The following is a 26,570-nucleotide window of genomic DNA, read 5'->3' as shown; positions in this document are numbered from 1 at the left end:
TGCGGGCAGGGCCGCTGCTTGCAACAAGGCCACAGGGTCCTCCCAGTTGGAATGGAGCCTGGGTATTTTCCCACTGCTGTGACCCAAGGCAGGAAAACCCAGGCTCCTTTGCTCCTACACAAAGCAAGGTCAAGATTGGCCTCAGGACCCAGCTGGAATTTGAAGCAGCTGAGGGAAAACAACTGGGCTTGGATAAGGCCAGGAGAGTGTGGTTAGCCAAACTCCAGGTCACAGAGACACGAGCCCAAAGTGGAGCCTCAAAAAACCCCCAGGAAACAAGGCTACAGAGAAATGAGTTCTCAGGCCACTGCTGCTTCATTCCTCAGGAAAAGGAGCAATTCTGCAGGTCTCCCAGTAAGTCCTTGGATAGACGCTCTAACTCTGGAAAAATCTGTTTTTCTGAACAGCATTTGAACTAAGTAGTCTGAATGCCACACTGAACCAATCAACAGTCTCCACCTCTCTAAACCCAGTTGTCTCAGGGGAGCCTTACATGGCTTCCCCTTGAGCACCCCCGCTCCCCAGCACCAAGAGTCTGGATGAGGAGGAGGGGGTTTCTTGCCTGGATGACTCTGGGCTTCTGAAGTATCTCCAGTTGAAATAGGTCTGCTTCCCAAGAGAGGCAGAGGGACAGGGCTCCTGCAGGTTGTAAACTAGCCAAACCAAATGGCACCTTCCTCCACCTGCTGAGTGCAAGAAGCCACACCTTGACAATTTATCAAGCCCTGAATATAGGACACTGCGTGAAAGCCTCTGTGCAAGTGTCATGTATGCGTGTGTTGTATTCACGTGTCATGTGTAGGGGGGGTGGGGATTGGGAGGTATCTATGAATTCCACCTTGTCAAAGCTTTCAGTTTGCATGTACGGCAATTAAAATGATGGATGCCAACCAGGCGCGGTGACTCATGCCTGTCATCCTAGCACTTTGGGAGGCTGAGGTGGGAGGATTACTTCAGCCCAGGAATTCGAGACCAGCCTGGGCAACACAGGGAAACCCTATCTCTATAAAAAATTTAGAAATTAAACTGGGTGTGGTGGCATGCACTTATAGTACCAGCTACTTGGGGGGCTGAGGTGGGAGGGTCTCTCCACCCTGAGAGGTTGAGTCCACTGTACTCCACCCTGGGTGACAGAGACCCTGGCTCAAAAATAAAGAAATAAAAAATAAGGTAACAGATGCCTATGATATCCAGGCACAGTTCTGAGTGCTTTCCATATATTAACTCACTTAGGCCTCACACGACCTACGAGCTTGGTAGAGTTATTCTACTAATTTTGTAGATGAAGAAATGGAGGCGTGAAGAGACTTCAGAGGTCAGAGCTACTGCCGTGGTAAGCACCATAAGAAAGGTACAACCAAAGTGCTATGGACATACTAAGGAGGGTGAGGACACGTCTGGTTAAGGTTAGCAGACACATGTCACTATAGGCCTTGAAGAATGGCTGGAGGGTGAGCAGAGGAAGCCAGTGGGGAAGAGCATTTGGAACTGAGGCCCCACCTCCAGGAAGCCCAAGATGGGGACAGCATGCATTATTCCACAACCCTCATTTCAAAGAGAATGAAGAACACTACCTTCTCCCTGGTATTCACTATCCTTCAAGACTCAACTCAGTTTCTACCTCCTCAATGAAGCTGGTCCTACCTTCAACCAGACTGGGCATCAATCCTTGCTCTGCTCTTTACTGGATTCTTTGCAAGTCATGCAACTAGTCTGAGTGTCATGTTCCTCAGCTGTACACTAGGTTGTTGTGGTGACTAAATAGATATTGTATGAAAGTGTCCAGTTGGGTGCAGTGGCTCATGCCTGTAATCCCAGCACTTTGGGAGGCCGAGATGGACAAATCAGATGAGGCCAAGGGTTCGAGACCAGCCTGGCCAAAATGGTGAAACTTTGTCTCTTCTAAAAAATGCAAAAATTAGCTGGGCATGGTGGTGGGCATCTGTAATCCCAGCTACTCGGGAGGCTGAGGCACGAGAATCGCTTGAACCCAGGAGACAGAGGTTGCAGTGAACTGAGATCACAACACTACACTCTGCACTCCAGCCTGGGCAACAGAGCAAGACTCTGTCTCAAAAAAAAAAAAGTGTCCAATGTGGTGTTGAGAATCTAGTGGGCACTAGATAAATGGCAGCTGCTACTATCATTATTAATGATAGTAATACCTTATATACCATATCATCTAGAGTCTACATATTGATCATATTCTATGCATTGTTATTGTCATTTTTCTGTGACTAGATTGTAAGACTCCTAAGTGTGTGTTGGGGGGAGTGCACATTATAGCATTTACAACCCAGACTGCATGAACCGTGGCACCAAACAAAAGAACTCAGGGAATTGTTGTTCAACTTAACATCCCAACCAGTTGGCCTCCACACAGGGTCCCTCCACCCCTTGCACAGTTTCTTGGACTAGATTCAAGGGAATAATAGCGGCCAGCCTCCCACTCTGGAATCCAACCGCATCAGTGAATTGTGTTTGGGCCCCAAGAGGAGCAGGTGGATCCTGAACAAAGCACAATTTTTCTCCGGACACTTGGAATAAACATCCTCCCCCAAGAGAGGCTGTGGGCAAACATCACGGGAGAGTGGGCAGGAGGAAGACACAACCTCACCATTTTGTTCATGAGAATCAGATTTACAAGCTCCTAACTACATCAGCTCACACATGTTTCTCTGCAAACACAATAAACCCATCTAACCTCTCTAGAGTAGCATTCTCAAACTTTGCAAAGACTCTTAACATCAAGCATTGCAATGGGGATGGAGATGGGGGTGAGGGAGGGACAGGTATTTTTCTAATGACCTTTAAGATATTTAAGATATTAAGATCCTAGAACGCTGAGATTCTAGGATCAATCATCTCCCCCAACCCCTTTTAATATAATTTTATCTATTTTGGTGTGAGTTTGACAATGCAGGTGAAAACGCTATTTTCACATAGAAAATGGAATAATGAAGGGACCTGTTTCAAGTCACCTAACAAGTGGGGGCAGCTAACAAAGGATGAGAAGTGAGATCGTTTCCAGATTGCAGGCTTTTTCCAGTAGACACATCATCTTCATAAATCCTTCATCTGTAACTTATGTTTTCCGCATGGAAACTGACCTTTAGTGCAAGCTGGAGGCAGCCTGCCTCAGATGAAGTCAATGTGAATAAGAGTAAAGTGAGCTAGCTGAGTAATTACAAACTCTGCATATAAACAGATGTGGTACTAAAGATAGGTATACAAATTGGCGGACAAAGGACTTGACTAGACTTTTCCCCAAAGAAGATATACAAATGGCCAACAAACACATGAAAGAGGCTCAACATCACTAATCATCAGGGAAATGCAAATCAAAACCACCATGAAATACCACCGCATACCCATTAGGACGGCTGCTATTTAAAAAACCCAGAAAATAACACGTGTTGATGAGGATGAGAAGAAATTGGAACCCTTGTGCACTACTGGTGGGAATGTAAAATGGTCTGGTGGTTCCTCAAAAATTCAAAAATAGAATTCCCATGTGGTCCAGCCATTTCACTTTTGGATATAGCCCCGAAAGGACTCAAATTGGGTTGCCAAGGAGATATTTGTACACTTATGTTAAAAGCAGTATTATTCACATTAGCCTAAAGGGGAAAAAGCCCAAGTGTCCATCAACAGATGAATGGAGAAGCAAAACGAGGTTTACACATACAATGGAATATTATCCATCCTTAAAAAGGAAGGAAATTCTGACACGTGCTACAACATGGTTGGACTTTAAAGACATTATACTGAGTGAAATCGACCAGTCACATAACAAGACAAACACTACGACTCTACCCATATGAGGTACCTAGAGTAGGCAAAGTCATAGGAACACAGGAACAGAAAGTTGCCAGGGTCTGGGGAGAGCAGGGAGTTGTTTCATGGGTACACAGTTTCAGTGATGGAAGACGCAGACAGTTCTAGAGATTGGTTGTACAATAATGTGAACGTACTTACTACTACTACTACCCTTAAAAGTGGCTAAGGTGATGACTTATGTATATTTTACCACAATTAAAAATATTTTGGTGGGTTTCTCTGGACAAATGGGTGTAGCATAAAAGTATAAAGTAATCTTACATTTTGGAAACTATTTGGGGAACCACAACCACAAAAACTAAATTAAGCTGACACTGCTGCCAAAAGAATGACAGTTAGACTCAGGAAGACACATCCTACTAATGAGGGTTCTGAGATATGGTAAAAGGTGTTTGAGATGAGAGTGGTATCACCTTCCCTTCCCCTGGCTGCCTAGAGGTGATGGCTGGGGAGCAAAAAAAAGAGTGATTGGGATAGACATGTCTACAGAATGCACATACAGAAGACACGCCTACAGAATCCACATAGGGTGAGCTAACATATTGGTACTCACTATGTGTCAGTGCAGAATGAGTGTCTGGATAGCTAGACTCATGCACATATTTTCCTGTTATGGGCATATATTAGATGAGCATACCAACATACATCAAGGATGTGATGCTCGGGGAAACCAAATCCTTCCTGCTCTTCACCAGGGTATTAGGTAGGGCCTGAGGCTCCCAACATTAGAACCAATACCTTAAGGCCCTCTGACACCGAAAGTACAAATCCAACCTAAGGAAAATTAGGAGGCCCTGCAGCATTCGCAGCTTTTGGAACAGACTGTTTATCAGACAAGCAGGGAGTAGGGACCAAGGAAAGGTCATCTCGGACATAATCGGGAGCTGTGGCTAAACATTTTGGAACAGGATAGCAAGCTGAGGATAAATTACCTTGGGGAGTAGCAGGAGGCTTTGCTGCATGGGGGCTGAGGATGAGGAGCCCTCAGGAAGAAAGGGGATCAACACTGGTGGAGAGACCAGGGGAACAAAAGCACTCATATGAGCTGCCACAGAGTTGCTTTATGAAGGGGCAGTGTGGATGGAAGTCTTCTTTGGCATAGGAACTGGAGGGGAGCTGCTCTCTTTTCACATCCCCACTCACAGATACTACCTCAATCTTAGAGGAACATGCAGAGACCTTCTCAGCTGTGGCACGAAGTAGGCCAGACAGCAAAGACCACAGCAGAGTTAAGAGGAATTATTTCTAAAAGAGCAGTAAGTTTCTGGCACTTTTCTCATACAGTGACCCAAGTTACATGTGAGCTTTGAAGAGCAACAGAAAGGCAAAGGCTCTGCAGTTAACTCTAAATTCCAGGCACAAAGAATTAGCATTCTGGCACATACCTGTGTGATACACAGCAAAATGTATGCTCCACCAAGTCGATGGGGTTGCAGGGGGAAAGACCGTCATTTTCCTTGGCTACAACTAGCAAAGAACTTGACAATTTTTTTTCTAATGAGTTGAGTTGAAAATCAGCATCAGAAACATGCTGCATGTTACTTGTACATTGTATGTTCATGTTTAAGTTAACTATTTTGCAGACTGCATTTAGTTATTCCACTATGCAAACTCATGTCTTCACTATTTCTGTTGTTTTTAGATGTCCTAAGTTAAATTCTTTCAGGTATAATTTTTACAAATTTGTAAGTCAGAGAGACCCAACTGATGATCGTAGTAAAACTACCGAGTTAGAATGGAAAAAATAAGTAATTTAAGACCTCTACAGGCTGCGATCTTTCCAATCTATGCATGCCAGCACATCACATATGTGATTCCCTTATATAGATCCCCAACTTGTAAGAAAATGTTTTCTTCTGTAAGTAAATACCACTCTTTCCTTCACCTCATCCTTCCTCCAGAGCCATGTTACTGTTAGGAAATTAGATTTACTGAAACAAAGCAAGGTCTGCCAGAATCATTTAAAATAACACAATTCCCTGTACATTCTTTCCAATGCAGTAAGACATGAAACTGAAACAAGAGGCATAACTACTAAACAGGAGGAGAAAAGCAATATATTGTAGTAGATAACAAGATAGCTTACCTTAAAATTGAAAGGAATCAACTAAAAAGCTCCTAGAATCAATAGGCAAATTCAAGAAACTGGCCAAACCCAAAATAATTATTCAAAACTCTATTAACTTTTTAATCTATCAGTGACAATCAATTTGAATATATAGTGGGAGACCTATGTGACAAATAGGCCTATGACATCCATCAAATCTAGAGAAAAATTAAAGCTAAAGAAACAAGATGCTGAGAGATGCAAAAGAAAACCAGAAAAAATGAAGAAATTTTAGAGCAATTACAATTCAAATTTTAAAGCATTTTTTTTTGCATTTTTTTCAAAAAGAAAAAAATAATTTACATTTTTTACAGCGTAATAAAAAAAGATCTGCCTGACTGGATATTAAAAATACTGTAGTAAAAACATACAATAATTTTGAAAATTTAAAATAGGCAAAAGTACAGACAAACTGAACAAATAAAATATGTCTGAAGAGTATGCCCTAAGACATATAAAAACTTAATATAAGCTAAAGGATACATCCCATGCAACAGAAGAGGGAGTCATTCAACAAATAATGTTAGGAAAAATGGTTACATGGAAAATATAACATTACAGCAAAATAAATTCTATATGGATTAAAGAGTTACGTGTAAATATTTAATAATAATAAATGAAATAATAAATGAACTGACATTTTAGGTGACTAGTTTATATCTGGTGAGTGAGAAGGACTTTCTTAACCAAGAAGCAACTTAAATCTGACTCTCTCAGATTTAAAAGTACTACAGAGGAGAGGAAAATTTAAAAAGTACTATAGAGGAGGGGGAAAAAGTACTATAGAGGACGGAAAAATAACAAAATTTATTAATAATTTAAATTGTTATTGTCTTTTTTGCCCACCAGATGGGGCCTCTTACTCCCTAAACAGAAAGCTCAGTAGTAAAGGCAGGCTGACCAAGCTAAACTCCCCAGACCCCTACTCAAATCCAGTGCAATCCAAGAAGGTTTAAGGGTGTTCAGAAGGGATGGAGGAAAGGGACAGGGGCGGGAGGAAGAGGTTGGGTGGGGGGTTGACTTACACAGCTGGAGGTCTTATTTTGCTCCAGGCAGATGCCCTGAGTCAATTTCACTTCTTTGATGCCTGAACATTTGATTTCTGTCTGTATTAAAACAAAAACAATAACAAAAACAAAGTAAATAAGCCAGCATCTTTGCTCCTCATTTCTTTCCCAACTTTTTCCAGTTTGCTTTCTGTGAGGTGCTCTCTTAGGAGGTTTTAAGGAAAAGGACATTTAAAATTTGTCAGGGGACTAGAGATTTCTAATAGTCATACTCTCGTCTATTTCATATCTATCCTCATCAGATGACAAAACTTTTGTTACTAGCCTGGGCTTACTGGCAAGCAGCTATTTGCAACCTTGGTAAACACTGGCTTGGATGGTGCAGGACTGGGAGAGGGGAGGATCTTTTCCCCTTTGGGTTGTTTTCTCTCCAGTCAATCACAAACTTGCAGGAAGGCCATATAGGCAAACAGGGATAATGGGGTGGACCAGCAGATGCTGGGGTACCTGTTTTTTCTCCTGGCCTCCAGGACTCTCCAAATTCCCATTTTGGCTCTTTTATTTATTTATTTATTTATTTGTTTATTTTGAGATCGAGTCTTGCCCAGGTTAGAGTTCAGTGGCATGATCTCGGCTCACTGCAACCTCCACCTCCCTGGTTCAAGTGATTCTCTTGCCTCAGCCTCCTGGGTAGCTGGGACTACAGGTGCATGACCACACCCAGCTAATTTTTGTATGTTTTGGTAGAGACGGGGTTTCACCATGTTGCCCGGGCTGGTCTTGAACTCCTGACCTCAAGTGATCTGCCCACTTCAGGCTCCCAAAGTGTTGGGATTACAGGCATGAGCCACCACACCTGGCCCTGGCTCCTTTAAAAACAGAAAGCCGAAAGATCCCTCGGGCATATCTCATGACTGAGGCCCTCATATTTTCTGTCCTGCATGCTGAAAGCTGTTGACAGTCATAGGCCCTAAGGCTGAGAAGGCCAGGCTGAGCTCACCATCCCTGGTCTGCCCAGTTCTTGCCACTGCCAATGCCCCCCTTTACTGCCTCTCTGTGCCTGGCACAACCACCAAACCCTCTCATGTAGAGGAAACGTTATTTGTCCTAACCATTGTGGGAGAAGCAGCCCCAGCAAATAAGCAATAGTTGCCAAATATTCCCAAAGGGAAATAATGTCCTGGTCAAAGCCCCACCGATAGGTACTAGAAAGAACCAGAGGATTGGATGGATCTCTGAGAATCCCGTTTACTCTCTATTCCCTAAAATGCAATACCCAAAGCCTGGATGGGCCTTACCACCTAACTCTACCCCTTTCCTCCTCTTTCTACTTCTCCCAGCAATATTTAAACTGTGTATTTCCCTGCTGATTCCCACATGACCCAAATCCCACTGGCAGGGATGAGGAGAGGGGTGGAGGGAAAGAAACAGCTTGCCTGCATACATATGAAGTGAGGGGCAATCTGCCATTTTTGGCCCAATTCACCCACCTTGATGTCACTTGGGATAGGAGAAGATGATGTATAGGGTTTAGTGGGAGATGTTGCAAGGCTAGTGCTAGTGGTTGAAAGGTCTGAAACATTTCCAGGTGACAGGCTAGGCTTCAAGGTTGTCTCTGGAGTTGAAACGTTGGCTGGGGTGGTGAACACTGTGGTGATTACAGAGGTCTGTGACTGGACAGAAGAGTTTGTGTTTCCATAAACTGAGGTTATCACAGAGGTAGATGTGAATTTGACTGTCGTTTCTGGAAGAGACCAAAACATGGGTGTACATGTGTGCATGTGCTCATACATACACACAATCTCAGGTCATGATATGGGCATGCACTTCAACACAGAAAAGGGAGTTTGGGGAGTTAACAGTTACTTCGTGTCCCATCCCTGACCAAACTCATTTCAAGCTGTTGGAACCAGAGCTAGAATCTAGAATGTATTAGAGGTGTCCTGAAACTGAAATAGATGCTGGTCTACCTTAGAGAAGCCAAAGACCCCCAGTTTGAACCTGTACCCACCTTCTTTCCTTTAGAAGAGATCGGAGATCTCTATTGAGTCTTCTGATCCTTATTTTATCACTAAGCTGGACTCAGCATGAGAGAAGGGGTATGAAGGCATTACTGATCAGGATCAGCTCCCAAGACATGGGCCTGAGAAAACTGTCACTGAAGGAAGAATTATCTAGAACTTACTTCAGGGCACCCTAAGCATGATACTCAAGTCATTAATACTAGGGACTTGTATAATTTCCTCTGTGGAGAGGGGAGCGGTCTGAAAACATCCTAAATGCTTTACCCAAGCATCACCAGCATCTCTCAGGGATCTGACACAAATGCTGTTTTTACCTGTGATGTTTGTTGTGGCCTCACTGCCATGTTGAGACACAGGGTGCAGGCTGGTACTTCCAAGGGTACTAGGTGTTGCAGTTTCTTGGTAGGATACATTTGTAGAAACATTTGAAAATGTTCCCTGGGTAGGTAACTCTGGGGTAGCAGTACCGTTGTTGTCAAGACTCATGAACCCAGAGGCTATAGGGAAATGAGGAGGAAGAATCAGAACCTAAAGATATCAGCCTGGTGATATCACCTGAAGCAATTTCCTGACTTCAGGTAGAATTCTTCTAGAACATTCCCTGCTGCCCCTTGTTGGCAGCAACAAGAACATAATCCTGGACAGTGGATTAATTTCCCACTACCAGATTTGCCCTGAGGACATAGGGAAGGAAAGATTTATTTGCATACAAATGTCTCATACAGTATTATTTATAGGAGGGAAACGTGAACAACTAAATGAATTATGATAGGATAAGTGATATATGCACTTAATATACCATAATCATTATATAATCATATAAACAAACATTAGAAAGAAAAACATTATAAAAACTGTAGCAACGTGGAACTATGAGGTGATGTTCATAGTATGTTTAGTTACATACTAAAATCTAAAATTACACCTGCATAAATATTGCAAAGATCTAATGTGTGCAAAAGGTCATGCTTCTTTTTCCTTTTCACTGTATCCTCTTTTTTGGTCACTCTCCATCCAGTACACTAACTCTTGGAATAATCACTAGACTCACTGTCTCTATGCGATCCCCTTAAAAATCTATACTTCTCAGACTTCCCCATTCCCATACTCCCCTCATCCTTTTGCTCATGGCCTTCAAACCCATTCGCCTTTCCTTTTCTTCTTTTAGCATGCTCTGACCTAGGAATTCAGCTAATGAACCAGGGAACACAAGGTCTGGTTTCTCATCAATGTAGTGGGAAGGTAGACAAGCTTTGTTCTGGCTCTTCCAATAACTAACCATGTAATTTAATGCATGTATGTATCTCAGCTCTCTTACCTCTTAAGTAAGGGTCTTTTCTGGCTACCTTACATGGATTGTTGGGATAAACAATGAGATAACAAATGCTAAGTTATTATAGTATTATAGTATAATGTTTTGGATCTCATTTTTCTCTGAAGATCTTCATGAGTGTCCTTGCACATCTCTTCTGTATATCCTGGGATACATACTTTTTTTTTTTTTTTAAAGACAGGGTCTTGCTCTGTCACCACAGCACCCAGGCTAGAATGCAGTGGTGAGATCATAGCTCACTGTAACCTTAAGCTCCTGGCCTCAAGTGATCCTCCTGTCTTGGCCTCCCAAAGCTCTGGGATTATAGATGTTACTCACCATTCCCAGTCAGTATCCTCATTAGACACAGGAAGGAGAAGCTTCTTGACTGAACCCTATGCCTCAAAGAGCCCACACCCTGTCCTGCTTCCTGTGAGGACCAATCAGGATGTACCCTCTCTTCTAGGTCATACTGTGGGGACCAGAAGTCCTAGCACTTCTTGATCAAATGGCACTTTGCTCACATCCATGATGGGCCGCTTCTCCCAGTCCATCCTGCTAAGGGGAACTGCAGCACAAGGGTGTACACCCCCAAGGCCCAGTGGTGGCCAAATGATGACTGCTTGCAGGGAGAAGAGTTAGTGCTTAGTGCTTAAGCCTGTGGGTGGGGTGTCCCAGGCACACATGCAATTGCCTTGCAATGTGAGCCAGAGTCATGGGTAGAAAGTAGATGAAGGGAAGTGGGCTGGGGCCAGGAGCCATCTCTTCCTGCTAAGCCGCACTGTGGCACTGAATTCCAAGAATCTGAGCATCCCAAATTGAAACTTGGCCTTCCAGGTGATCACGAAGATATGTTTGTCAAGGTAAGAGGATAGAAGATATTTTATTAGTTAGTTGGCCTGACTTACAACCTTGAAATGTTTAGAAATATAGTATGTAGGCCTCTGTTGTACTCTTGCCTTGGGCCTTGTAAATGTTAAGGGTGAACTTGGTATCTAGAGTTCACAAAGGCAGTTGCATCTTCAAGGAAGAGCCTCTGAGGGTCCCAGGCCACCCTAAAGCTTGTCTCTAAATTTTCCTGATTGGGATCTAGATCTGTACTTTTCAGCGATTTCCAGGTAAACAGCAAGGTAGAATGACATCTCTTGTTTCCCTCAGGATCAAGAGGGAAGTTAGACTTTTGGCTTCACGGCCATCAACCTGGGGCCAAGAACGGTTTCCCTAAAGGTGATGACAAGGGTTTCACTCTCTCATATCTGCTTCCTTCCACAACCTGCTGCAAGCAGATTGCTATTAATGGTGACTGCAGCAATCGTGTCTTACTGTTATGTGTCAGGTAAGCAGTGGGGAGAAGGAATATCACTATCTCTGTCTTAGAGATGAAGAGCCTGAATCACCAAGGTGTTGCCCAAAAGAAAGGCCATAGTTCATGAAGGGAAGCAGCAATGGAACACTGACGTTTAGCTGACTCTTGAGTAGATGCAACAAGGAGGTTAGGCTGGGTCTAAACTGCCAAAAAATCAGAATTTATTCCCCACATCTCTGGAGAGAAAAGGATGGGCTCCCATCTGGCTTAAACAGGAGGTGGGTTGATCAAAATAAATTGATGCAGAAACCAATCCAGGCTTCTTTCCTGTTTAGATGGGACCCTCTCACCACTATGACTTTAAGGTCAGATTCATCTGAATTCATCCAAGGGGACAGTATTCAGACACTGAATTAAAGGATCACCTTCTCAAGGCACCACTCCAAGACTCCTCTTCTTGCCTGCTCTCTTCCTCTTCGCCCCCAGCATACTGATTACTGGGGACCCCATCTGGTCCACCCTGGCCTAGCCCTTTTCTCTCTCCAGAGGAAGCTGGGCCTGACTGAGATGATGTCATGCTTTTGAATCCCCTCCCCTAAAGGGCCTCCTTCACCTAGACAAACACTTTTGAACTTTTCCAGATGTGGAGTGAGACCTGCTGCTAGTTCTGAGGACAGAGGTGCCTGTTCCAGAAGAGCAAAGCAACTCTGGACCCAAGCCAGCTACTGACCCACTGGGGTCAGGCTCGCAGCTGCAGCAGCCCCTCCACCCACCACCAGGCCAAGCACTGTGGAATGAGTAGCAGGATCCACCTGAAAATGAGAAACGGACCCCAACTTCAGAGTCAGGGCTCTGACCCCAGGGTGAGCAGAGCACCCTCTGAGACACCAGGGGGACAGGACAAGTGGGAGGGCAGAAAGACAAAACTGAGTGACTGGAAATGCCTGAGCTGGTGCGGAGCAAGGGGACACCTTAGCCAGGGGCCTGGAGCCAATCCTGGCATAAACACTGCGGCACAGCAGGGAGAGTGCATCTTTTAGGTTCACAGTCTCTAGAGCCCTGGAGGAATGACATTTATGAGAGTCAAGACTGACCACAGATCTCTTTTTATCCTGTCTTCCCACACACATCCATGGCATTAAACCATCAAACACTGACCTTTCTTTATCTGACCTTCTGACTCCCATCTCTGTAGGGGAGTAGCAGGAGCCTACTAGTCAGTGAGAGCTTGTCACATCCTAAGAGACAATTGATGAAACTTCCACTCCTTTTCATTCTAGATGGGAGTTACAGTCCCTACCCACAAGCCTACAAGAATTATAGTACAATTTAAAGTTGAATAAAAAGCTCTCTTCTGTTGTTTACTTCTCAGTCCATCCTTATTAACTGTGTTTCCCTAGGGACTCCATTTGACCCTTAGTTACTCTAGTTGATCTCAACTCATGAACTGGGAGCAAGGGAGGAGACAAGGTCTCAAGAAATTAGTAAAATGAGGATTCTAAGAGATGTTACAAAATTCATGTAGTAAAAGTCATGCACTGAACTTTCAGGTACTTCTTCAGAGTCAATTATTCTTGTTTTACACATAATTCTAATAACCCTGGTTATCTGATATCCTAGCTAAAGTTGAAACGTAGGAAGAGCCTATTAGAAGCAAATAATAAGGAGAAGCAACAGCTGAAAACTAAGAAACAGAAATAAATGAAAAGCAGACATAAGTATGAAAACTCACACCAGTTTTCTTGAATCATTTATGGTAGGAGTGAATAGGTTAGATATCTATACCTTAATAAGCATTAATGATGTCACTGAGTTGCAACATAGCCACAACATGTTCATGATACATCTGAGTCATAAAGTCCTTTTCGGGGGATATTCTAAGAAAGCAAAGACACGTGCAATACATTTTGAAAATATTTCTACCTGCCACTAGTAAATTGAAGATTCTTTTGTTCTTTAAAGTGAGTTTGCAAATCCTCAGCGATCCAGAAAGCTCTGCTACCAAAATAACTAAATCCCCATATTTTAAGAGACTGAGTTTTCCTATACTTGGTCTTGCTTTTCACAGCCCTCCTTAGTTTTTTCCTGGTGCTGTTTCCTGATCTCCTAGCCTGCCGGTCTTATTTTGCCCATGCTTTCATATTCTAGCACCTGGATCAAGAGGAGTATCTTGAAGGAGTTCCTGGGAATCTTAGTCCATAGAGTTACAGAACTAGGATGAAGGGACATGCCAGCCTCTGCCAGGAAGTAGGCCGTTGGGAGCCACAGACTGTATCACCAGGAAGGCGGTATAGCCCAGAGACAAAGAGCTCAGGCTCTGCAGCCAGACAGGCCACATTCAAAGGCTTCTTTACCATGTTTTAGCTGTGGTTTGGGAAGTTACTTCAACTCTGTAAACCTCACCTGTAAAACAGAGATAAAAGTAGTCCCTATGTCTTAGCTGTTTTGAGGAACAAAGGAGCTAAGAAGTAGAAGCAGTTATCCTGTCTGGTAAAAGTTCAAGAAATAGTGGATATCTTTTGTTTTAGGCCCCTTCCTTCTGCTTCTCAGAGGGCATGAGATACTTATTTCTGTGACTCATCTGCCACAAAATCATATATGCTGCTTCCTCAGGATAGGTCTAACTGTCACCTCAGTAAGAATATAAATTTCTAAAGTGCTGGAGCCATTCTTATTCTTATGTGTTTTACTCCTGGCGCTTAGCACAATCCTTGGAGTTTAGGAAAAGCAATAGGATTGGAGGACAACTGTGGCAGGTGTGTTCCTACCAGCTACCTCTAGCCATAGCAGTCTTGTACTCATGTTATATTTTAAGGGGGAATTAATTAAATTGGGGAGTGTTCATGTGAAGATAACCAGGATTAGGAGAGTTCTAGAAACCAAGTCATATTGTTGAGGGTCTAGTGTTATTTCATCTAGATGGGGGGTTGGCAAACTATGGCCAGTGAACCTAACCTGACTCAGGGGTTGTGTTTGTATGGTCAGTCAGTAAATAATGGCTTTTACATTCCTTTCTTTCTTTTTTTCTTGAGACAGTCTCACTCTGTTGCCCAGGCTGGAGTGCAGTGGCACGATCTTGGCTGGCTGCAACCACTGCCTCCCAGGTTCAAGACATTCTCCTGCCTCAGCCTCCCAAGTAGCTGGGACTACAGGCATGTGCCACCATGCCCGGCTAATTTTTGTATTTTTAGTAGAGACGGGGTTTAGCCATATTGGCCAAGCTGGTCTCAGACTCCTGACCTCAGGTGATCTGCCTGCCTCGGCCTCCCAAAGTGCTGGGATTGCAGGCATGAGCCACCGTGCGTGGCTGGCTTTTATATTTCTAAAAGTGTCGTAAGATAAGACAAAGTAGACCATCCATCAGAAACCACATATGGCCCCTAAAGCCTACAATATTTACTCTCTGGCCCTTTATAGAAAAAGTTTGCTGACCCCTGATATGGAAAAGAAGAATTTGGGGAGGAAAAATAAATAACTTTCTTTAAGATGCATGTTATTTACACTGGTTGAGCACCCCTAATCTGAAAATCAGAAATTCTAAAATACTCCAAAATACGAAACTTTTTGAGTGCCAACATGATGCCGCAAGTGGAAGATTCCACACCTGACCTCATGTGACAGGTCACAGTCAAAACACAGTCAACACTTTGTTTCATCCACAAGTTTATTAAAAATATTGTCTAAAATTATCTTCAGGCTATGTATATAAGGTATACAGGAAACACAAATTTCATGTTTAGACTTGGGTCCCATTGCTGAGACATCTCATTATGTTTACACAGATATTCCAAAATCTGAAAAAATCTGAAATTTGAAACACTTCTGGTCCTAAGCATTTTGGATAAGGGATACATTCATTCTGTGTATTCATTCTCATTTTTCTGCAGTGCCAGTGATGTGCAAAGGATCTCGCTCAGTGCTGTGGAGAGTACAAAATGAGAGCTGGATCTCTTTCCTCCATTAGGTGTTAGTGTCATTGTCATTTAAATCAATCCCTCAAGGAGTTTGTAATCTAGTGGGGCCCACTAGAAACATCTTCAGGTATTGTCATGAAGGACCAGATTAAATCTGTACCAGCCCAAAGAATAGAATTAGAACTAATGATTAGAAGTTATGGGAAGGCCAATTTCACTGCAATCCAAGGAAAAAGTGTAAAATGATGTAGCTATTTATAAGAATGAAATGAGCCACTTTGGGAGATAAGTGATCCATCCATGCTTCCTGCAAACACTCAGGAGGCATCCGTGTTAGGGGGCTGTCCAACTCTGAGGCCTACCATGAATTTCAGTCATCCTAGACTAGAACAAGGGACTGAGCAGATGCCTTCTTAAGCTTCAAAGGCTAAGCTAAGGTGTGAGTATATATAAACCAAGGGTCTGTGGCCTGAGGGTTCCCAGTGTACCGAGATTTCTGTTTTATATTCAAATAGCATGTCTTGGCCAGACACCATGGCTCACGCCTGTAATCTCAACATTTTGGGAGGCCGATGTGGGTGGATCATCTGAAGTCAGGAGTTCGAGACCAGCCTGACCAATATAGAGAAAACCCGTCTCTACTAAAAATACAAAATTAGCTGGGCATGGTGGCGCATGCCTGTAATCCCAGCTACTTAGGAGGCTGAGGAAGGAGAACTGCTTGAACCTGGGAGGCAGAGGTTGCGGTGATCCGAGATCACACCATTGTACTCCAGCCTGAGCAACAAGAGAGAAACTCCTTCTCAAATAAATAAATAAATAAATAAAATAGCATGTCTTGGACCCCATCCACTTACTGTGGAACCCTGATTATTTTGAAGATTCTCTGGGCACCTACATTTCTCCCTGTCACCTCTTCCTCCATTTTACCAGCACCACAGACTCCTGGGCTGTGGCTCCATGGCTCAATGGCTCCCTGTCCGCACTAGTATACCACTTCACCGTAAGTTAGCCAAGGTAAAGTAAGTTACTTTACCCTCCCCAGAGAGCCACTAACACAAGGCTAGTGTGTGTAGCCAGTATTTACTGAAAGGTTGAGGGCATGGAACGAGATTACAGGGCAGCCCAGGGGAGACAATGGCATAACCTTGAAATATTAGACATTACTGTGCTAATGAAGCCATGTATTAAAAAAAAATTTCCTCCCAGGTCTTTTCCATCCTCCACCCATCACTGTCCTGCTATGACTCCAGGCACCTCTCCACCCTTTATATGCTCTTCCTGGGCTCTGGAGTCCTTTCAGCCTTGTGTCTCTTGTGCCCACCTAAACACAAGGCTTCACTTCATTTTATCATGCTCAGCAATTCAGCCTCCTGCCTACCTTTGCTCATCCAGGATTGTCTGGGGTTCTAGGCTTTGTCACTCAAAGACCTCTTAAGACATTTTCTTAAATCAGCTGCCTAGGGATGCCACTCCTCTCTAAGAAGTATCAGTTTGATTTCATTTTTCCAAATCAAGAAGAAGCCTACTTCCCAATTAAGCCCAAAGGCCTTTTCCGTTGCATCTGAAGGGAAGTAACTCATTCCGACGGGCTCCAAGAGCACAGGTACTAAGAAGTACACCTTTATATGCATCCCCATTTGTTTGTCTCTCCATCTTTCCAACATGCACGCATCTTTCTCCTTAGCACAACGTCCAGCTCTGGGACTAAAAGTCATAGATACTATGTTTTCATTTATTAGCTAAGGAGGGAAGAGAATGTTCTCATTAGAGAAGTCCAAGCCCGGAAAAATATGGAATTCTCACAGCCCTGGCGACTGTGAGAATTTTCTTCTGGAGGGTGGTGTTGTGTTCTTTTTCCATACCTTCTTATTTTTAATTCTCCACACTGCAAGCCATTTAGTTAGATCAACCAAAGTCAATGAGAGCGGGAGGCCCAAGTACCTGAGAGTGGAGTTGGGTAACCATCCAGCCCTGAAAGTAAACCCAGGCCCTCCAGCTCAGGGTCTAAAGGAAATCAGGCAATGAGACCAACGGTAAGAAGTGGAATTTGTTCCTCATTTTCATTTGTTTTTGTAGGACTCTGCAGCTGAGTTTATCTGCTGCAGTTTGGCACTTCTTGCCCTAAGCTTTTTGAGACAAAGATTGCGAAGGAAGGAGATGAGGACAAGGGAATGAGGAAGCCCAGGAGGTGGAGCCAAAGGGATAAGAAAAAGAGGCCCCAGGTCCCTGTGTGTTTTATCAGCCGAACAGAAATGCTGCTGAAGACATGCATCTGCAAAGGTGGTGCCAACTGGGTTGGGTCTACAAGTGCGGAGCACTGGGGACCACTGAATTAGTCAGAGGTCCCCAAGCCTGCTCCTCCTCGGTCGCCATATGGCAGAGATTCAAAGGGTGGAGTCCTCTCCCCTCTGGAAAATAGCTGATAAAATTCTTTTCCCTTTTATTTTTCCCCTCTTACATGTAGCCCTGGACAGGATATGGGTGTGGGGTCAGCAGGCACGAAGGACCCAAAGGAAGAAGAGGAATGTGACGGGGAGGGCCTGGGGGTGTTGTTAGAGTGAGGATAGGGACAGGCCTTGGAAAGCTTGGAGGAAATAGATACCCTGAGCCTGACAAAGGGGTTCCCTAATTACCTGAAAGGCTTCCTGCTCCAGCCAGTGCTCTGGCAGTGCTGCCTGGTGGCCCCTGAGCCCCTTACCCTGACTCTGCTCTGTGATCTCCCCCACTTCCAACAAAGACAGCCCACTTCTGGTTAGTTGCAGTGCCTATGCACATGCCACCTTCTCAAAGGGACAGAAAAAAAGAACTTCCCAAAACAAGCTCTTTGTTGGGGTAAATGATGAGAAAACAAACCACAGAAATCCCCTCTACCCTAAATTTTACAATAACAATAGCATTTCTGCAATGGCCCTATGGTAGCATTTCAAGGTACACTCAGTTATCTCATTTATCCCACAATGTATCCCAGGACTGAAAATGACTCCTAGTATTAACAAAACAAAACAAATCCAAGCAAAAACCCTAGAAAGCTCTTGGGAAGGGCATAAAACTACAATTGGCTCAAGTAGTCTGGCAAGGCTGGGAATGGGGCCTTGTGCCCCATCCCTCCCCACCAAAAGCTGGGATATTCTCAGCATATCAGTCCAAAGTTTTGCCAAGGTTGTGTTGCTCCCCCAACCCCAACCTCGGCAGGCCAAGGCGAGACTGACACTCACCAGCTGAGGAAATAAGAAAAGGGTGGACTTCATTCGGCTGAGGACCAGGTCATCACAAGCTGTGTAGCCAAAGGAGAATGGAGCATCTGATTGGAATCTGCACCACTGGCCAACTCACCCCTGTTTCTTTTGTTTTTTGTTTTTTGTTTGTTTGTTTGTTTTGAGACGGAGTCTCACTCTGTCTCCCAGGCTGGAGTGCAGTGCCAGGATCTTGGCTCGCTGCAACCTCCGCCTCCTGGGTTCAAGGGATTCTCCTGCCTCAGCCTCCCGAGTAGCTGGGACTATAGGGGTGTGCCACCATGCCCAGCTAATTTTTGTAATTTTAGTAGAGATGGGGTTTCACCATGTTGGCCAGGATGGTCTCGATCTCTTGACCTCATGATCTGCCTGCCTCGGCCTCCCAAACTGCTGGGATTGCAAGCGTGAGCCACTGCACCTGGCCGACTCACTCCTGTTGTGAGGGCCTAGTCTAGCACCCACTCTAGAATTTTGAAACCTCAGCGATAGCTTTTCCTTGCCCCAAAGCACACATCCAGGACTGCCAAACAGGGCAACCCCAAACTTCTCTCAGAGCTTCCTCCAGCCCAGGGGCAGCTCTCCCCAGCTGGGCGGACCCAAAGATGGACAACAGAGGAGACTGGGAACAAAGAGGTCTAGTCCAGGTCACTCTGCAGGGCCACAGTGGGTGGCCCTTAGGATGTAGTGAGAGTACAGAATTGGGAGCCCTAGAGTGCTGTAAGCAAAAGGGAGAGCAATGTACAAAGTTTCAAAAGTTTCAAACCTTCCAAGTGCAAAGAGATGAGGTGGAGAATGTCATTCCCCAAGGAAAGTAATCGAGTATAAATATTTACCGGGTGCCTATTTTTTTTTTAACCGAAGTGAGAGCAAGACCTTAAGAGTAAGGATATGTGTAGGTGAGTGGGGGCAGTGTTCTAACCCATCCACTAGCTTTAGAACTTGGAGCAGGGGCAGAGGAAGAAAACTCCAAAAGGTGACAAGTTTTGAAATTTGTGCAGGGGTGACGGTTTTTGGTAAGGCGAGCGAGGCTGGGCGCAGAGCAAATTCTGTCTACTTCTACCTCCTCCGCGGTGGGGTTGCTGAAGTGGGAATTCAAACTCAGCTTCCCAATCTTAAATGCAAGGCTTTTGTTTGGTTGGTTGGTTGGTTTTGTTTTTCCTTTTCACGGACTGTTCATTCCGAACACCCCTGGCCTGGGACCTGGAGCCTCATCCCTGATTCGCTTCCCTCGAATTCCTTAATGTCCACTTCTGGCTCTCCCAGTCCCTGTGCAAGGTGGGCACACCGGCCCCTTCCCAGCAATCCGCTCCGGGTCTATACTTTCTGAATCAACCAAGAGCCACAAAACTTTTCCTGCTTCTCTCCTCCCCAGTCTCCCGGTTCTGGCTGCAACTTCGCACTCCGCGCCTCTGGCAACCAGAAGAGACCCTGGCATCTCCAAAGCGCTTTATCTCAGTCCATTGGAACCAGTCGTGCTGACCGATTCACACCTCGGCTAACGCACACTCGCGGGGGTGATGGCCTTCCCTTCCCCTCCCACCCCCGTCAGCTCCCAGGTGAGGCGCTGGCCCCGGGGGGAAGCAGCTGTGGGCGGCAGTGCGTGGGTTGGGCAGGGGTCCCTTCCCTCCGTGAGACTCTGCTCTGCTGTTCAGCCTCCCAGAAAGCCTCCACCCTCCCCGCGGCGAAGCCAAGCGGCCGCGGCGCGCGGGCGGTACTCACGCAGCAAAGTCAGCAAGCAAAGCGCGGTCCAGCCCCGCGGCATCCTGGGCCCTGCGCGCGCGCCCCTGCGGACCAGCATCCTTCCCGCGCGGCTCCTAGAGAGACGCACCGAGTGGAAGACACTACTCGGCTTGGCCAGGACGCGCTCTTCCCGCCCCCTCCGCCCGGGAGAGGGGTGGGGGATTCTTGCTTTTTGCCTCTCTTCTCCCCTCCCTTTGTAGTCTTGGCAAGGCAGCGCCTCTCCTTGGCTGCTACTAACTTGAGCTCCCCTGGTTGGTCCCAAAGGCGGAGGGCGTTAGGAGGGAGGCTGGGTTGCCGCCGTCGAGGCCAAAAAAGGTGGAGGTTTGTTCGGGCTCCAGATGCCTCGTTCAGCTTTCTGGAGAGGCCCCATCCCACTTCTTCAAGCTCCACTTCCACTTAACTTTTAACCCCTTTGTGGCAGCCTTGCCGGTGGCCAGGGCAGGGGCAAGTTTCCTCCGATTTTTTCCCCACTTTTCTTTCCTTGTGATTTTCCTTTATTTTTAAGTTGTAAGCCAGTAACAATCTTGCAAAAGGAATCTACTGTAAGGACCTCAGTTTAGAAGTGTGAGCATTTCGTTAATCAGGTAAAACTTAACCACAATGTGGCACATTTAGTGATAGCCTCACCAGATCCTGTGCTGTGTGTGAGTGAAGCGTCAGGAGTGAGCAGGTATACGTGACTGTAAGTATTCATTTTGGCTGTCCAAACCATTCTTGGAGACTTTTTCTTTCTTTTCTTTTCTTTTTTTTTTCCTGCAAGACCTTTTTGTGTTAACCTTTTGCTAACTTGTGTTAACTTTTCCTGTGACCTTCCTTATTTCCCCATTTAGTTCCCCATCACCATCATCCTAAAGAAAAAGGACTTCCCTGGATGCCTTCTCCCCAGTTATCCCCTCTCCAGCCCTGGGTCTAAGCCACTAGGGATTTCTCCTTGCTCTCCCATCAGAAAAAGGACTTTCTGTGACTCCATCCTCCACCACGTGATAGACCCTTGAGCTTCCTGTTCCTCACCAGTTCTTCTGGGTGTTGGTTGTACTGAATAGAAGAAACTCGGAGCGGGGTAGGCAGCCTAGTCTTGGGGACGTAGAGACGGGAGAAAGGAGAAGCCAGCCTGGGCAGATGATGGCACCGGGGTGGGGGGGGGAATCAGATAAGGTATAACCTGGGAGAGGGTGCTCTGATATCCAGAGCAGAATCATGAAATTATAAATACTCAGTTCAGGCTCTTCCATGAAGTCTGTACCACATAGCCTAAAGGGAAAAAAGAGAAGCCAGACCAGCACTCTGTGGTCCTTTCTGATTTCTCCGCAGACACTCTAGCATTATAAAAGTAGCTTTACCTTTATAGTCCATCTCAAACCTACTATGCGTTGGGGTTGCACAGGAGAAGGATCCAGGTCTAAAAACAAACCCAAAATCTCCTTATTCTGGTCTTGTTGCCTAGCATTCCTTTAAACAGGGAACAAAGTCTTTCATCACACAATAAGAGCAAAGGCCTGATATGCTAATTTGATTGAATACAACGGAATGGTATGAATCTGTTTCAAAGTACAAATGATGATTCAGAACTGATCACATAGTGATGGCAAGGGCCTGGGGACAGAAGGAGTGGCAAACATGCATTTTAAAATCAGTCATTGGTCCTTGGGACTCCCAATTAACAGGGAAAAGGAGTTAGGTCCAACACTGCCAGGCCCCCCACTCCCCTCAACTTCCTCAGCTCCAGGGACCGCTGGGTCTGCTTCAGGCATCCAGTGTGCAGTTGAGAACAAATGTGGGGTTGTAATCCCTGCTAGATATGAAAGCTAATTTGGTCCACTTTAACTTCCATTTCCAGATTTTTTTTTCTGGTTACTTTAAATACCATTTGTCTCCCATAGCTGGACCACGGGAAACAGGGGAAATAACTTGTCTTTCTTTAGTACCTGAACTTCTTAACTAGCTTTGGGAGCAAAGAGAGAGAGAATGATTCTGTGGAGCAGAGTTTTCTCAAAGCATGGTCTACACAGAATCAAGGGTGAGGGCCAAAATCTGTACTTTGAGTAAGTATTCTCCATGACTCATGCACACTGAGGTTCAAGAAGCCCTGGTATAGAAAGAACACTTGCTGGGTACAAGGAGCAAGGGCGAAGTGGATGTCAGGCTTCAGGGAGGAAAAATAGAAGTAGGGGATATGGGAGGCTGGCAAATCCCTTCCTCTGAGAGACCAGAGCTGTTTCTTCTCTGGCTTGCAAGGTTATGGATAGCCCCAGAACTACAAAGCTAGACAGTAACTGGCCACTCTTCATATTTTCCAGGGTCACTGAGACTCATCACCCCAAGCACACACACCCTTGCCCAAGCCACCCCCAAACACAGGTTCTGGCCACTGGACACAAGGGTACCCAGGGACCTCAGCCTTACATTTCCTCACAGGCCAGGTAGAGTTGAGCTATGTAGTGTCTTCAAAGTTCTAGCCTTTCTGGGCTGCTCCTCAATTCTCTGCTCTCCTGCTTCATAAGCTGTTGCTAGAAGATGTTAGCTACACCGCACAAAATGGAGGATACAACAGAAATACACTGAGTCAGAGGCTGTCTCAGGCCCTTTACAGACCCTTGGAGGTCACAACCACTTTTACTATTAAACATCCCCTACCTCACCCCTCCCCAAAATACACACGCATCATGTCAATCAACCTAAAAGAGGACCTCATCCTATGTCAAATATGTCTGATGTTAAAAAAGTAAGGAAAATGGTTGTTATAATTCTGAATTTTAAAATATATTCATTTTGTTCTTATAATTCAAACTTTATTATATTTACATGACACTATGAAAGAGTTGAATTGCAGTTTACAAGTTGAGTTGACATTTTTGTAGGCATTTAATGAAAAATTTGTGAATTTTGATTTTCCAGTTTTATATTTTGGAACCAAGACTTTTTTCCCACATTGCAAACTTTTTTTTTTTTTTCAGTTTGGCAGGGATCCTTGGCGGTAGAAGTGTTCAGATGCTGGACTGATGCAGTGACAACCTGCAAGTCCCTTTTTTCCTCTTTCCACCTTCTAGTCTCCCTCCAGTGCCTCCTCTTGGCAGAACCTAACAAGAAATCAGCTGACAAGGGAGTCTGGGAACGAGTGTCCTGTGGTAAGTCACCATGATGCAATGTTTGCCTCCATGATAGGCAGGCTATTCCAGAGGCCACAGATCAGGAAGGCTCAGACCAAATTATGATGATCAAATCACAAGGGTTATGGAATCTATTTAAAGCATAGAGCCAGAACCAAGGGGACAGATTTATGCAAGGTTGATACACTTGGGAATGCAAGCAGGGCAAAAGTCCTGCACAGTCTCACAGCCTCAGTCATGTGTTTTGCTCTGCAGTGGTATAGTTATGAGGACCAGAACTGAGATTGAGTAAGGGGATCAATATGAGGAAAATGCTTGGAACCAAGGTATACTCATTCTATTGAGAGATGTTTAAGGGTAGGTAGGCTTGGCCACAGGTCTTTGTCAGTGTTCTGGGAAGCCATACTTTTTGCCAGTATTTCTTGGGTAGAGCTTATGGGGGGCCAGAAGGTGCCACCAGTAGGTAGTCAATTTAGGGATGACATGGACACCAGCCAGAAGGTGGCATAATCTATACCTCATGGCTTATGATTTGTTTTTTCCTATCCTTTTCTACCTGTAAGTAGCACTCTTGTTTGTTCCATCCTTTTGTATTCTATTCCATTTATTCTGTTTTACATGTCTTCCAGGTTACTAACTTACTATAGATTGAGAATCCCAAGTCTGAAATTTGAAATGCTCCAAATTCTGAAACTTTTCGAGTACTGACATGGCACTCAAAGGAAATGCTCATTGAGGCATTTTGGATTTCAGATTTCTGGAATGGGGTGCTCAACATATAAGTGTAATGCAAGTATTCCAAAATCCAAAAAGTATCCTGGATAAGGGATACTCATCCTGCATTTTTAGCACATCTTCTGAATTCTGCTTATGTCTCACAAATGACTTGCTTACTTTGTATCTATAGTTAATACATCTGATGAGTTTCACCCACCTGCTTTTCTTGTCCTCTGTATGAAACTGAATATTCTCATGTAACAGAGCAAACACACATTGTAGCCAGTATTATAGAGAAAAGTACAGAGGAGTGAGGTTGGGGCTGAGGGAGACAAAATAAATAACGAGCAGAAATCCAGTTTTATGTATTTTTCATACAGCTAACCATTTTCCTAGTTGCATTTACTGAGTAGTCTCTTCTTTCCCTTCTGACCTGACATGCCATTTCTGTCGTGTTCCACATTTCATACATATGTGGGTCTGGCTCTAGGCTCTCTAGCATTGGTCAGTATGGACACCCCAAGTGCCTTCGCCATTGCCTTTTTTACTGTAGCATTAAATAAGTTCAGACACGTGTAGGGCAAGTTTTCCTCTCCCAAATTGTCTTCAGAAATGCCCTGACTATTCTTGGCTCTTTGTTCTTCCAAATAATAATAATATACAATTTTATAAATGCTTATCAGATTTCCTTCCAAAACAGCCTTTCGGATTTTGATCAAAATTGCTCCATAGATCAACCTGGGGAGAACGGAATCTTTCCTTCAGAGAACTTGGTATATATCTCCATTGTTTGAGTCTTCATTAAAGTTTATAATTTTTCCTGTAATGGTTTTAATTCATTCATTATTGTTAAATGATAAATTCATTTAATTCATTGGTAGATTTATTCCTAGGTAATTTATGTCCTCTAAGACTATGGCAAATATTATCTTCTTTTTAATTATTTTTGTTGCTGGTGTATGAAATTGCAATTTATTGTTTTATATTAATCTTTTATTGAGCTACCTTATTAACTTATCTTATTAGATTGAAGTATTTATAGATTATTTTGGGTTTTATATGTAAATGATCCTATCACAAGCAAATAGTGATAATTTTATGTTTCCTTCCCAATCCTTCTGCAACTGATTTGTTTTACTTAAGTTAATATACTGGCAAGAACATCTAAGGATAAAAAGGAGTGGTGATCATGCACATCCTCACCTCATTCCAGATTTTGAAGTGTAAGCTTCTAATGTTTCCACATTTGCTTAATTTTTTAAATGTGCTTTTTATTTATTTAGTCATCATTTTTAAATTATTATTTTATCTTAGAGACAGGGTCTTGCTATATTGTCCAGGCTGGTCTCGAACTCCTGGCCTCATGTGATCCTCCCACCTTGGCTTCTCAAAGTGCTGGTATTACAGGAATGAGTTGCTGCAACTGGCCTATATGTGCTTTTTATCACGTTAAGGTTATTCTCTTCTATTCCTAATTGACTAAAAGATTTTTTTCTTTAATAATGAACTAATGATGATTTTTTTTCAAATGCCTTATCTATACCTATTAAAATTACATATGGTTTTTCTCTTTTAATATGGTAGTATGGTGAATTACATTTGTAGATTTTCTACCATTAAATCAACTTTGCCTTCTTGAGTTAAACCAAACTTTGTCAGTGTATTATCTTTTTTATACACTGTAGAATTTAATTTACTAATACAATCTTCTATTTATGATTTTTGCTTCTATAGTCATAAATGAAACAGCCCTGTAATTTTTCCTTTTCTTCTTGTCATAGTCTGGTTTTGGTATTGGGGTTACAGAGTCCATATAAAATGAGTTGGAGAGTATTTCCCTTTTTTTCTATACTCAAGAAAAGTTTTTTTATGAGACTGGGATGATCACTTCCTTTTAAGATTTGTGGGAACTTGCCTGTAAAATCATTTGGGCCTAGTATTTAATGTGGGATTATTTAACAATACTGCTTGCATTTTTGTAATTGTTGAATACTCAGATTTAAAAAAATTTCTTCTTGAGTACATTTTGTTATTTTCCTAGGAAACTGAGTATTTATCAAACCTTTCAAATTGTTGTTGATAAAATTCCTATTTGCTTGTTAATCTGTACTTTATCTAGAGTGTGTTCCCTTTTTAATTTGTGCTATTACTTCTTTGTGAATAATTTGTCTTAATTTATTACAGATACTTAAATTATAAAAGTTTTCAAATTACTTACATGTATATATACATATGTTAAATATACTTATATGTTACTTCC

At 43.8% G+C, this 26,570-nt stretch overlaps 1 protein-coding gene and 1 long non-coding RNA gene across 3 annotated transcripts in view; one reads left to right on the top strand and one right to left on the bottom strand.

The window, feature by feature from the left end:
* Nucleotides 1-20,874, bottom strand: part of CD34 (CD34 molecule) — a 24,852-nt gene extending 3,978 nt beyond the window's left edge. The window contains exons 1-4 of one of the 2 annotated variants that reach the window (XM_514160.8): nt 20,466-20,874; nt 9,293-9,475; nt 8,445-8,698; nt 6,973-7,053 (exon numbers count right to left, since the gene is read on the bottom strand). In XM_514160.8, the coding sequence (XP_514160.2) occupies nt 6,973-7,053; nt 8,445-8,698; nt 9,293-9,475; nt 20,466-20,544 (597 nt within the window). In that variant the 5' untranslated portion in view covers nt 20,545-20,874. The remainder of the gene's footprint in view (nt 1-6,972; nt 7,054-8,444; nt 8,699-9,292; nt 9,476-20,465) is intronic. The other variant, XM_001167752.7, reaches the window with a different exon arrangement.
* Nucleotides 20,861-26,570, top strand: LOC104004702 (uncharacterized). Its single transcript, XR_008541223.2, has 5 exons — nt 20,861-21,168; nt 23,441-23,611; nt 25,011-25,083; nt 25,454-25,533; nt 25,625-26,570. It is a non-coding gene; the product is annotated as an uncharacterized LOC104004702 (long non-coding RNA).

This window comes from Pan troglodytes, chromosome 1 (assembly GCF_028858775.2).
Source record: "Pan troglodytes isolate AG18354 chromosome 1, NHGRI_mPanTro3-v2.0_pri, whole genome shotgun sequence".
Lineage (NCBI taxonomy): Eukaryota > Metazoa > Chordata > Mammalia > Primates > Hominidae > Pan > Pan troglodytes.
This window is presented reverse-complemented; position numbering and strand designations above follow the sequence as displayed.